Genomic DNA, 13,547 nt, shown 5'->3' with positions numbered 1-13,547 from the left:
CTGGAGACCAACCATCTCATGGCTGCAGGAATTCCTTAGGATAATATCCTAGGCTCTATTGATCATTCATCAATGATCTTCCCACCGTTGTAAGGTCAGAAGTGGGGATGTTCGCTAATGATTTCCAGTGTTCAGTTTCATTCGCAATTTCTCAGATAATGAAGCACTCCATTCCTGCGTGCATCAAGACTTGGACAATATTCAGGATTGGGCTGATAAGTGGCAAGTCTCACCACACAGGTGCCAAGCAATGAGCATCATCAACAAGAGAGAGTCTAAGCACCTCCCATTGTCATCTCTGAATCTTGAAGGTCACTGTTGACCAGAAACTGAACTGGATCAGCCATATAAGTGCTGTCGCTAGAAGAATAGGTCAGAGGCTGGTAATTATATGGCGAGTAACTTACCTCCTGACTCCCCAAAGCTTTTTCACCATCTACAAGACACAGCCAAGAGTGTGATGGAATACTGATCAGTTAACTAGATGAGTACAGCTCCAACAACATTCAAGAAACTCAACACCATCCAGGACAAAGCGGCAAGTTTGATTGGCCCACCCACCATCTCAAAAATTCACTCCCTCCAGTACCAATGCACTGTGGCTGCAATGTTTACCATCTGCAAGATGCACTGCAGCAACTCATCTAGGCTTCTTCGACAACAGCTTCCAAACGCACAGCCACCTAGAAAGACAAGGGCAGCAGATGCATGGGAACACCACCACCCTGCAAGTTCTCCTCCAAGTCATAAACCATTCTGACATGAGACTATATCGCTGTTCATTCACTGGGTCAAAATCCTGGAACTCCCTCCCTAACAGTACTGTGGGGGTGTACCTACACCACATGGTCTACAGCGGTTCAAAAAGGCCACCACCACCTTCTCAAGGGAAATTAAGGATAGGCAACAAATGCTGGCCTAGCCAGAAATGTCCACATCTTGTGAAAGTATAAAAACAAGAACAATCGCTTAAAACATTTTTGGGATCCACAGACCCCTTGTTGAGAACTCCTGATACGGAGTAGAAGATCATAGGACAGATTCTACTGTCTTCCATGACTTTTCTGCATTTTTTTCTCATAGGCCTCCAAAGTAGAGCATGCAGCAATTATTTTGTGGAGTATCTGCAAATGGAAGCAGCTCCTTGCCTTGCCATTCCACAGCCTGACCGTTACTCAGTTGGCATTTTCACCAGATGACCAATTCTTGTTGGCAGTTTCGCGGGACCGAACCTGGTCTCTCTGGAAACAGCATGAAATGGCCAGATCTGATTCAGGTAAGAACACAATAAGGATACTTACTTAAAGGGACTGTATGCTACAAGTAAGGCCACTAAACCTTTAATGATTTGGTGTCCAGATTCTACCAAATAGTTCTTCAAATTATTTTACTTTCAATAATTCACTGTATTAAATTAACCTGATATCCCTCATGTTCCAAGAAACATCAGTTTGGAATAAAGGATTCCACACACTTCTGCTGTTATGCAATTCGCTGAATGCAACACCACAAAGTTTTTCCACAGTGATTCACTTTTTAAATTTATGATGTATGATTGGAAAGTTGCTGATACTATGTTAAAGGTAGAAGCTCGATAACATTTAGTTTTTTTTGTAAAAAAACCTTAGACAAAAATTAAAGCATACTTTTAATTGTAGTCTGTGAGAGGTTCACAACATTAAGTTTTTGGTTGATATTTTTTTGTGTGGGTGAACTTTGACTTCTGCTACTTCAGTGGTGGGGAAGCTTCGAGAGACAATTATTCGGGATAGAATTAGTAGTCACATGGAAAAATGTGGGTTAATTAGGAAGAGCCAGCATGGGTTTCTAAAGGAGAAATCATGTTTAACTAACATTAAGTTACTTCATTTCTCACACACACTTGCCCTGAAGGTTAAACGAAAGCTTGATGTCTCATTCTCACATGACTCACCAACACTATCACACACACAAAAAGATAGAGTTGACGGTAAGACAATAATTACATAAATGAAATTTTACTCTGTCTCTATCTTGTTGTGGGCCCGATGTCTCTTGATTGAGCTGATGTTTTGGCCGTAAGTGAAGATCTTGAAAAGCAATTACTCTGACTGCGAAAGCTCTTGTAGTAGACCTGCCAGAGGTTTAGAACTCAGCTGAACTGGTGGGGGAAACAGGTTAGAGGAGAGAGTCCTCGTTTTTCTTGCAAGGCATCACAGGTATATACTTAGGCTGCTTAGCTGAATGCAGCGGCGGATGGCTCTTTGCAGAACTGTCCCTCTCTCTAAGGAAAGTTAGTCTTGAAGTCTCAGAGGATGTTTCTTTGCAAAGCAATTTGAACGATCTGCTGCACCTTCAGCAGGGAGCCCAGTCTGCTGCTGTATCATGTAACCTCACATCAATGTTGAATCATGCTCCCAAATAAGAGATTGTGGTAAACAGTCTGCTTTCTTCTGCCACCTGTAGTTTCGCTCACCCTGTACTACTTGTGTTTGGAAAAGGCAAAACCTGTATTTTTACAATTAAGGTGGCGAGGGGTTTCGTTTACCTCCCGGTCTGACAAACATTGAGCCAATGTCAGAAGGAGGGTCCTCTTTGTTCTCTCTGGAGACAAGAAAATTCAATCAACAAGAAATGTCTGATAGCCCTCAGAAGCCATCTTGAATTGCAATCTTTTAAAGTGTAGTTTTAAAAAGATACTTTTTTTTAAAGAGTAACAATATCATCAGGCCAGTACGACTTTTACAATATTTTTTCCTTCGCAACTGAATCTTTATAAATCACTGGTTAAGCGAAAGGTGCAGCAATGGGTCCCATTCTGGACACCACACTTTAGGAAGGATGTCTAGGCCTTGGAGAGATTGCACAGGAGATTTACTAGAATGGTAGGGATGAGGGACTTCACCTAAGTGAAAAGATTAGAGAAGCTAGGGTTGTTCTTCTTAGAACACAGAAGGTTAAGGGGAGATTGAATAGTGGTGTTTATAATAAGGAACAATTTTGAAAGAGTGAATAAGGAGAAATTGTTTCCAATGGCAGAAGGGTCAGTAACCAGAGGACTCAGATTTAAGGTAATTGACAAAAGAACCGTGTGACATGTGGAAACTTTTTTTATATAGTGAGTTGTAATGACCTAGAATGCACTGCCTGAGAGGGTGGTGGAAACAGATTCAATAATTTTCAAAAGAGAATTGGACCAATACATGAAGGAAAAGTAATTTGCAGGGCTATGGGGAAAGTACAGGACAATGGGACTAATTGGTTAGCTCTTTCAAAAAGCTGGCATAAGATGAATGGCCTGAAAAGCCGCCTTCTGTGCTGCATCATTCTATGATTTTATGCTCTTTGCTTAAAATTAATCAAACAAATACAACATTTGCAAGACAAGATAACCGCAAATACTTAAATGTCCATAAACCCTGAATTAAAACCTGGAAAATAAACTTTTTATTCCCTCATTAACTCTATTGTAGAGACAGGATATTTCACCTCCTGAGCACTTTCATAATTATAAGTAGTTTTATGGAACCACCGACACTGCATACAGACTGTAAATCTAATACAGAAAATTATAAAGTACTAAAATAATCTGGTGACTTCAGGCACATTATTTTACAATTCACATTCCAGTTACATACTAGGGTGGAATTTATCGCCCTCCTCTGAGGTGCATTTGGAGCATTTAACCGGGTAGGGGTGAGCACTACCACCTTTCTGCTCTGGTGCCGATTGAGGTTCTTAAGTGGGCAATTAACACCCACCACCCACTTAAGGGCCTCATCTAGCCACCACTGGTATTCAACGAGGGCAGGGCAGCCGTCATGTGGGGAGCCGGAAAAGCAAACCCATGCGGGATTGATTGCGGGCTCCTGGGGAGGGGATGAAGGTCCCTTGTTCAAATGCACTCAGTGCCTGATCGAGGGACCCAGCATCAGTAAGTGGGACTGCTGAGAGCCATCCCATTGCCCTTGCTGCTGACCCCCCAGCACCCTCCTAGCCAGCAACCGCCTCCTGCCCTCACTTACCTGTGGCCTGGATCCCTTGCTAACCCTTGGCCTCTGATGGGTGAATGCCAGCAGCTACAAACTCGCCCCCGTTGGCACAGGTGCCAGTGAAGAGTTGCCAGCCTCTGATTGGTTGTTCAGCTCTTGGAGGGCGGGATTTTCACTCCTCGGGCCCCTGATCCCGGGGAAGGCCTGCCTCTGGCCACTTAAGTGCCTGACTGATACTTAATACAGCGGGCCTCCCCCATAGGGGGCAATGCAGGCCCTTGCTAGCTCTCCAGCTGATGGGCAAGACCCCCATTGCCTGGATTAGATTCTTCCCCCATGCATCCCTCATACCTGTGCTACAGGACATAAACCTGTGATATGTAATGGCCACACATGTTGCAAAACTCACTTGAATTCATCAAAGACTAAATGAAACTAACCTTTTATTACAAGATTTTAATTCCCAACTCTCCCTAATAATTGTTTCAATTAATTGAAACTGTTGTATATTTGTGTGATTGTTCTCTTCCTTTTAGAGCTGCACATCGCTTGGCAACTGGCTACATATCGACTTGAGTTACTTTGCACTGCGGAGCAAGTTGCATATTCCATTCCATCCCTGCAAAGATAAATGCTAACAATCACCATCACAAAAAGAAAGATAAATGCCCAGAGAGCACACAGCAGCATCAAGTAGAAAATGCACTTGATTGGTAGATGGTAATAGGTTTACTGTTGGGCTGATCTGTAGACCTTTCTATCAACATAACAGAAGAAATATAGAGTCAACCATGAGAAACACTGTCTGACATCACCATTTGCAATAACCCAACCAGCTTTATTTATGACTTTGGTATGATAGTAAATTTGTTTGCTTGTCATTGAGTTAAAAGCAAAAAGAGGAAAATGCTGACTGCTGTCATCTATTTTCTACTTTAACCAGCTAAGCCATTCAGAGGAGTTCCTCTCTCCACATATAAAAGTGTGGGAATTTACACCTGATCATGGTGTTAAGACCAGGTGAGGAGGGACAAACTGGCTCCCCTTTATTCAGCTTCCTCGGGTGGTCGCAACAAAGGTTTTTAAATTTCTTTTCCCCATAGGTACCTTTTCCAATCCAAATGTATTTACTTTTTTATAAGGAACCAATCAAAGCAGATTTTCTTGAGTCAAAGAAAGAGCAAGTTTATTAGTTACTAACCCTGAAAAATAATAATAAAGACATGAAGACACAGGCACACAGATATCAAAGTAAGAAAAGTTACAGTCCAAATAGAAGTTAAAAGAATATACGACTAAATCTTTTGCTTGCCCTTGAGGCATAGATTGTTGTACGTTGTGGCCGTTTAAGTTAGCTGGTTCCCTTTAAAATCCTGGAGTTGAATTGAAGTCCAGGTGACTGCACTTTGCTGGAGACAATTTCCTTCCTTTTAATTCTGTGATCCGTCTCCCAGAAATCGATTGGTTTCCCCTGAGGTTCTTTCCTTAATTAGAGAATTGAGCTTTAATGTCTGTAAATTTCCTTTAACCCCCTTCAGAGGGGGTTCTTGTTTGCTTTTCAAACATTCAAGGTGAATGTTTGAAAAGCAAACAAGAACCCCCTCTGAAGGGGGTTAAAGGAAATTTACAGACATTAAAGCTCAATTCTCTAATTAAGGAAAGAACCTCAGGAAGATGGCCTTACATTTTAAAGCAGTTTGCTGCCTTGTTTTTTTAAGTCCTGAATTTCTTGTCAGTTGAGTTTTTTTTAAATTGTTTTTCAAAAATAAAGAGGCATTTTCATGACAGTGGATAAGTGGCTTTACATTGGCACTTGAGCCCAGAGTCTCCAAATCTTCCTGTGTCCTCGTTAGCTCTCCAAACCTCAGTTTATATATGAGAATTTGTTTGCCATTTGAAAAAGGAGAATTGTGATTTTTCCCTGCACAAATTTTTTCTCTTCACTGGAATACAAAATTAGGAAGTAAGACTTTAGAATTGGCTACTCTTGGAAGGTGACATTGATCCAGATTTCCATATAACTAAATGATCCATCCATTGTGAAGTTTGTCTAGGTTTTGTGAAGGGAATTCACAGTTACATATTTATTAGAGTTCTTTGAAGATGTAACACATAAGAGTGGGTAAATGAGAGCATGAGTATTGCTGAAAAAAAGAGACATTTTTGTTGAAGCTTTTCGTCTTGCACTCGTCAGGATATTTCGCAAGAATACAAATCTAAAGGAGACGGCAAATTCATACTGTATGAGAAGAGAGTGCTGATTGGTTGCCAAGCGAACTGTGGTACAGGCGTTGCCATGGAAAATGCACCAGTTGCTGGTGACTGACAACAAACTGCCAAGCATCGTTAGAAATTTAAACCAGATAGCTTCACTCTGATTGATCAAGGCATTGCCCTGAAGAATGAACCAGCAAATCACTATCTTGCTTACTGGGAACCAGTATATGTAGTTTTTTAAAATTCTTTCATGAGATGTGATCACTGGCTAGGACAATATTTATTTGCCTATCCCTCATTGTTCTTAATAAGGTGGTGTGATCCTCTTTCTCGAATTGCTGCAGTCATGTGGTATAGGTACAGCCAAAATGCTGTTAAGAAGGGAGTTCCAGGATTTTGACCCAGGGACAATGAAGGAATGATGATATAGTTCCAAGTGTGGCTTGGAGGGAAACTTGCAGTTGCTGGTGTTCACTTGCAACTGCTGTCCTTGTCCTTCTAGGCGGTAGAGGTCATGGGTTTGGAATGTGCTGTCGAAGGAGCTTTGGTGAGTTCCTTCAGTGCATCTGGTGGATGGCACACACTGCTGCTACTATGGGCAGAATTTTCACCTCGGTGGGCGGGCGCGTGCCCAACCTGCTCGAGTGAAATGACGTACGTTGACGTCAGGCGAACATCCCAACGTCAACACCCAGTCGCACAATAGTTCAGTCAGCAGGCGTACGCAGGAATTGGCAGTGCGCCCACCGACAATTAAAACGCCTATTAAGGCCATTAAAGTATCAATTAACTTCAATTTTTTGCTACCCGTTGAACCTTATGTTTGGCGGGCAGGCGAAAAGGCCAAGCGGCCTTTGCGTTTTTTTGGAAACCTCATTCACAGGAGGGATGAGGTTTTCAACATCAAATAAAAATAAAATACATTTTTTTAAATTTTACTTATAACATGTGTCACATGAGGAGGCATGTTTTATAGCATTTTTCAAATCTTTCTTTTTTTTTGAAAGCTCTTCATCTCCCTGAGGCAACTCTGTGCCTCAGGGAGATTCTCAAGCGCACACTCACCCTCCTCTTTCCACCCCCAACCCCCTGGCACAGGCAACAACAAGCGCTGCCACTCGTGTTTCATGCTGGGTGGGCCTTATTTGGCCCGCCAACGTGAAATCACCTGCTGCCCTCGATCGCGGACGGCAGTTGGCTTCCCGTCCGCCGCCACCGAGCCTGCCCCCCAAGGTCAAAATTCTGCTCTGTTGTGTCGGTGATGGAGGGAGTGAATGTTTAAGGTGGCAGATGGGGTGCCAATCAAGCAGCTGCTTTGCCCTGCATGGTATCAAGCTTCTTGAGTCCTGTTGCCACTGCACTCATTTAGAGAAGGGGAGAGTATTTCATCGCACTCCTGACTTGTGCCTTGAAGATTGTGGAGGGGATTTGATTATTCACGCTGAATTTCCTGCCTATCTATTTAAATTTCCAAAACTCACCTGGTAAAATGCCACATAAAAAGTTACTACACAAGGTCGTGGCAGTGGAGTTAATATATTAACATGGATAGGGGATTGGCTAATGAACAGAAAACAGAGTTGAGATAAATGTGTCATTTACAGATTGGCAAACTGTAACTAATGGAGTTCCACAGGGATCAGTGTTGGTACCTCAACTGTTAACAATTTATATCAATGACTTGGATAAAGGGAACAAATGTAGCTAAATTTGCTGATAACACAAAGTTAGGTAGGAAAGCAGGCTGTGATGAGGCTAGAAAGAGTCTGCAAAGGATAAAGGTAGGTTAAGTGAGTGGGCAAAAAATTGTCAGGTGGCGTATAATGTGGGAGAATGTGAAGTTATCCACTTTGGTGAGAATAGAAAATCAGAACACTATTTAAATGGAGAGTGCAGGATGCTGTTATACAGAAGGATCCAGGTGTCCTTATACCTGAATCACAAAAAGTTAGCATGCAGCAAGTAATGAAGAAGGCAAGTGGAATGTTGGCCTTTATTGCAAGGAGGATAGAATATAAAAGTAGGGAAGTCTTGCTGCAACTATACAGGGCATTCATGAGACCACGCCTAGAGTCCTGCATACAGTTTTGGCCTCTTTACTGTTACAGACAGGAGGGGGGTTAATTTAAATAGCGCTAATTTCTCCCCTCGTTCCTAAACAGAAAGGTGTTTTGATTTGTTCCCTCTTTATGAGTGATGGCTTATTTCCCAACCACTCAGTTTTGGCGTGATCCAATTTTCCATTAATAACCTCATAGCAAACTCGAGATAGGATGAACTCAAAGGGTTAGTTTATTTGCACACACTCAAAACGTAAAAAGAGGGTTCGCAACATCCCCCTTACATTCAGATAGTAAAGAGAGAGATAGAGGGAAAAAAAGATTTACAGTTCAAAGACCACAGAAAAAAGAAAAGCATTTTCACATGAGTTCCAGAGTCCAGAGTCAAAGCCCAATTCCTTCACGGAGGTCGGTTGACTGAAAATTGATGCTGGATAATTCTCTTTCTGATGGTGTTGACTTCACGCGATGAGATAGGTATGCAGAGATGAAACAGCCGAGTAGGTGATAGTATAGAATTTCCAACAGAAGCAGTGCAGATGGTGATGTGTAGATGTAGATAGTGTAGATGGTGTCAGTTATTTCACCTGGGTAGAGATCCTCCCTTGTGAGACTACTAGTTAGATGGTAAACAGCAGACTGAGCTATGCAGATCAGCAAGGCAATATTACTTGTTCCACAAGCCAGAAGCCCATGTCACATGACTCCAACCTCTCCACTAACTTTGACATAAGATGTCTGGATTCATTGTCTGGATTCCAAAGACTGTTAAATGTTTCAGCCATTGGGAATTGAAAGAAAGGTTGCAGGGCCTTTGTTTTAGCAGACTACTCATCTCCTTCTTGCCAGCCTGGGTTATTAAATGCAGATGGCCTTTGTATAGTTGGTTTGTACAGTCCACAGCTGGCCGTTAGTGGTTCCTCAGAGACAACGAGGTGCGAGTTTTCCCGAAGCTGTCATGTAGCTGCTTTTGTTCAGGGGTCAGACAGACATAGGTTCAGCCATTTTAAAGGTCTTTATTCAGTTTTAAAATTTTAGAAATAGCAATGAGCATATCTATATAAATATGCAGTGTAAGGTCTTAGTCCCCCACGTTACTTTAAGGAGGGATATACTTCCATTGGAGGCAGTTGAGAGAAAGTTCACTAAGTTGATTCCTGGGATGAATTGGTTGTCTTATGAGAAAAGGTTGAGCAGGTTTGCCTGTACTCATTGGAGTGAGAGGTTATCTTATTGAAACATATAAAATTCTGAGGGAGCTTGACAGAGTAGACGCTGAAAGAATGTTTTCCTTCATAGGGGAATCTAGAACTAGGGGGCACAATTTCAAAACAAGTGATCTCCCATTTAAGGTAGAGATGAGGAGGAATTTCTTCTCTTAGAGAGTTATTAATCTTTGGAATGATCTACCCCAGAGAGCAGTGGAGGCTGGGTCATTTATATATTCAAGACTGAGTTAAATAGAATTACAAGGAAGTTGAGGGACGTTGGGCGCAGATGGAAAAGTGGGGTTTAAGACCATTGTGTTAGTGAATGGCAGAGTAGTTTCAAGAGGCCAAAATGGCCTAGTTCTGCTTCTATTTCTTATGCTTTTAGCTGAATGTAATTCACTGTAGAATGGATTTTTTGGTTTTTGGTGAGTTATATCTTCTGCACAGGCCATTGTAGGTTGATTCATTTAAAGATATCTCACGTGCTTGTTATGTTTATTGATTAGTCTGCTGTAGCTGTTTGGTGCTTGATATTATCTATTATTTGTCTAGGAGCAATGTCACTGATTGACCATCAGACAGTTTCTTGCTGAATTGTTTGTCAGTAATGTGTGATTTCAGCATTGTTTGTCCTGTCTTTTTGTAGTAACGCTATCTGTTTTTATTCTCATGGGCAGTCTTGCTCGGCAATCGCTTTTAGTCGTTTGTTAATGTGTGTTGATCACTGTCTACTGCCTTTGCTTTCATTGGATAAGTTGATTGGGTCTTTTATATTATGTGTCTGTGGTTTCACTTATTTGCATCTTAGCTATTGCTGTTGTTAGACTGCAAGTGCTTTTACATTACAGCAATACAAGTGATGAAAGACATTACCAAGTCTAAACTTCGAACTTTTTACATATTAGTCATAACTGTCAGAACATTGCTGTCTTCAATATGTTTCCAATTAGAGCTTATGTTTTCTAATCTCTAGGCTATATCCATCCAGTACTTTCCCTTTTAAGCTTTAATGTATAAACTTACATATTCAGCAAGTGTTCAACGTAGCAAGAAGGGAAGAAATTTACACCATTTATCCTGGACCTGTATTATCAGTGGGCCAGTTAAAATGAAGAGTTTTACTGAGAGATTATGCACTGTTGCATCATTGTAAAACTGTTGTCTTGCTGTAGAAGGCTTCATGAAGCAGCAGGATCACTGCATTTAGAATGGATGTTTTTGTTTGAGTTCACTTTGAAAATGAAAGAAGAATCATACCTGCATCATTTTCCCTAACAGACATAGGGCAGAATTTTCCCCCCACTGGGGGGGGGCGTTTAGGAATGGGCGCGCCACCGTTTTACGTGGGCGGGCCAATTAAGGCTATGCGCTCCCTTTGCGGGCGGGGGGGAATTCCCTGAGCCGAGAGTGCGCTCTTTTGTCCCTGAGGTTCAGTGCTACCTCAAGGAGATCAGCTCCTGTCTGAAAAAATTTTAAAAACAGAAGAAATAAATTTCCCTGACATGGCTCCTCATCTGACACTGTCACATGAGTTGGGACATGTCCATCACTTTCATTGACAATTCTATTAAAAATTTTAAAACCTACATGAAACCTGTGCATGAGGTTCCATGCTTTTCCTTAAACCCACCAGGGCTCCCAGCCTGCCCGCCAACCTTAAGGTTGGACGGGCAGGTCCACTAATTACTTTAACTGCTTTGTCAGTGGCCTCAATAGGCCATTGACAGTTCGACGGGCGCACAGCTGATTCTACTGAGCCCCCGCCGACCTGAAAATTGAAACGAGGTGGGGTGAGGTCAGGAGTTCCGCCCGACGTCATCCCACATCATTTTACAGCCATGGTATTTTTTAAATGAATGGGAAAAGAAGAAAAATCACAATTGAAATTTATATCCCAACTTAAAGCAATTTTGACATTTTATCTTAAAAAAATAGGGCATCTTGTTATAATATGTCAGGTAATTGGTGATTTTTGCAGGTGTTGGTTTGATCAGAAGCATGAATTGGCATGCATAAGCACCTGAAGAGAAAAAACATTGCAGGGCTGTGTGGAATAGGCTGGGTAGTGGAATGAGCAGATCCATTCTTGCAGCGAGCCACTTGGATATGACGGGCTGCATGGCCTCCTTCTGTGCTGTAACGATGCTATGATTCAACAAATGAGTGGACAGGAATTGACAGGGAAGCTTAAATTCTTGCAGAAGAATAACAGGAGGATATGAATCTGCTTAAAGGGTTACTGAAATCTGCTAATTTGCCACAATTCTAACTGTTGCAAACTCAGAGGGCAGAATTTTTCTGCAGGTTTTGGGACCGCAATGTTGGGACCTCGCTGGAGTCCCAAGCCTACACTTGCTGTGAGCCACACTGAGAAAGTTATTTCCATGAAGCCTGCCTCCTAATTTGCCACTTGCTGTCCAATTAAGGAACTTGGGTGGGCTCTTGATGCTGCCGGCCTATCAAAGGACTGGCAGTTCTAGAGCCTCAGCAGTTTCACTGAGCGAGGTGGGCGCTGCTGAGGAAGGGAAGAAAGACGCGATAGTTCCGCAAAATGGATGCGATACCAGAAAGATAAAAACAATTGATTTTTTTAGAGGGACCAAGCAAATGAGCCCCTCCAGTCGGAGGGGAAGCCCTTCGGTGGCAGAGTTTAGGCTGTATATGCAGCCTTTGTTGGCAGCAGCCCCCGCTTTGGGAGATGGAGTCTTGGCTCTGATGGCACCCCAACTTCCAGAGGGAGGCCACCAGAAAAGTGCCAAAGAGTGCTCTACATGACCCTCTTTTGTGACCTTAAAAATGCAGATTCCACCTTGTGGTGGGCAACCAGCGGCATTCATGCCCTCCCACAGTGGGAATGCATCAGGAAACTGTGCTGATGCAGGACCTTGCTATTTTCCTGCCACACCAACCCCGTCCCAGATCCAGGGCTGGGAAAATTCTCCCTGGCGATTTAATGATTTTTCTCAGCTGCATATTATTTCCAGATTCAACATTGTCGGAGACCAGACATATGACCCAAAATGTTTATTTTTATTCATTCACGGGATGTGGGCTTTGTTGGCACTTAATGCCCATCCAAAGTTGCCCTTGACAAGGTGGTGGTGAGCTGCCGCCTTGAACCGCTGCAGTCCATGTGACGTAGGTACACCCACAGTGCTGTTAGGAAAGGAGTTCCAGAATTTTGACCCAGCAACAGTGAAGGAACGGCGATATATTTCCAAGTCAGGATGGTGAGTGACTTGGAGGGGAATTTCCAGGTGGTGGTGTTTCCATCTATCTGCTGACCTTGTCCTTCTAGATGGTAGTGGTCGTGGGTTTGGAAGGTGCTGTCTAAGGAGCCTTGGTGAATTCCTGCAGTGCATCTTGCAGTGCTACTGTGCATCGGTGGTGGAAGGAGTGAATGTTTGTGGATGTGGTGCCAATCAAGCGGGCTGCTTTGTCCTGGACAGTGTCAAGCTTCTTGAGTGTTGTGGGAGCTGCACTCATCCAGGCAAGTGGAGAATATTCCATCGCACTCCTGTCTTGTGCCTTGTAGATGGTGGATAGGCTTTGGGGAGTCAGGAGGTGAGCTACTTGTCACAGGACTCCTAGCCTCTGACCTGCTCTTGTAGCCACAGCAGTTACATGGCTAGTCCAGTTCAGTTTCTGGTCAAAGGTAACCCTCAGGACGTTGATAGTGGGGAATTCAGTGATGATAATGCCATTGAACATCAAGGAAGGCGATGGTTGGATTCTCTCTTGTTGGAGCTGGTCATTGCCTGAAACTTGTGTGGTGCGAATGTTAATTGTCACTTGTCAACCCAAGCCTGGATATTGTCCAGGTCTTGTTACATTTGGACATGGACTGCTTCAGTATCTGAGAAGTCACAAATGGTGCTGAATATTGTGCAATCATCAGCGAACATCCTCACTTCTGATCTTACGATGGAAGGAAGGTCATTGATGAAATAGCTGGGTTGGGCCGAGGACACTACCCTGAGGAACTCCTGCAGTGATGTCCTGGAGCTGAGATGACTGGCCTCCAACAACTACAGCCATCTCCCTTTGTGCTAAGTATGACTCCAACCAGCGGAGAGTTTTCCCCCTGA

The 13,547-nt window shown here is 42.9% G+C and overlaps 1 protein-coding gene across 2 annotated transcripts in view; it reads left to right on the top strand.

The window, feature by feature from the left end:
• Positions 1–13,547, top strand: part of elp2 (elongator acetyltransferase complex subunit 2) — a 163,046-nt gene that overhangs the window by 127,814 nt on the left and 21,685 nt on the right. For both annotated transcript variants that reach the window (XR_013576185.1, XM_078538747.1), the window contains exon 18: positions 1,084–1,276. Coding sequence is in view for 1 of the 2 variants with exons in the window: in XM_078538747.1 (XP_078394873.1) it covers positions 1,084–1,276 (193 nt within the window). In the remaining variant the exon portion in view is untranslated. The remainder of the gene's footprint in view (positions 1–1,083; positions 1,277–13,547) is intronic.

Source organism: Cetorhinus maximus, chromosome 3 (assembly GCF_964194155.1).
Source record: "Cetorhinus maximus chromosome 3, sCetMax3.hap1.1, whole genome shotgun sequence".
Taxonomy (NCBI): Eukaryota; Metazoa; Chordata; class Chondrichthyes; order Lamniformes; family Cetorhinidae; genus Cetorhinus; species Cetorhinus maximus.
The sequence above is the reverse complement of the archived record's forward strand: the minus strand, read 5'-3'. Positions and strand labels throughout refer to the sequence as shown.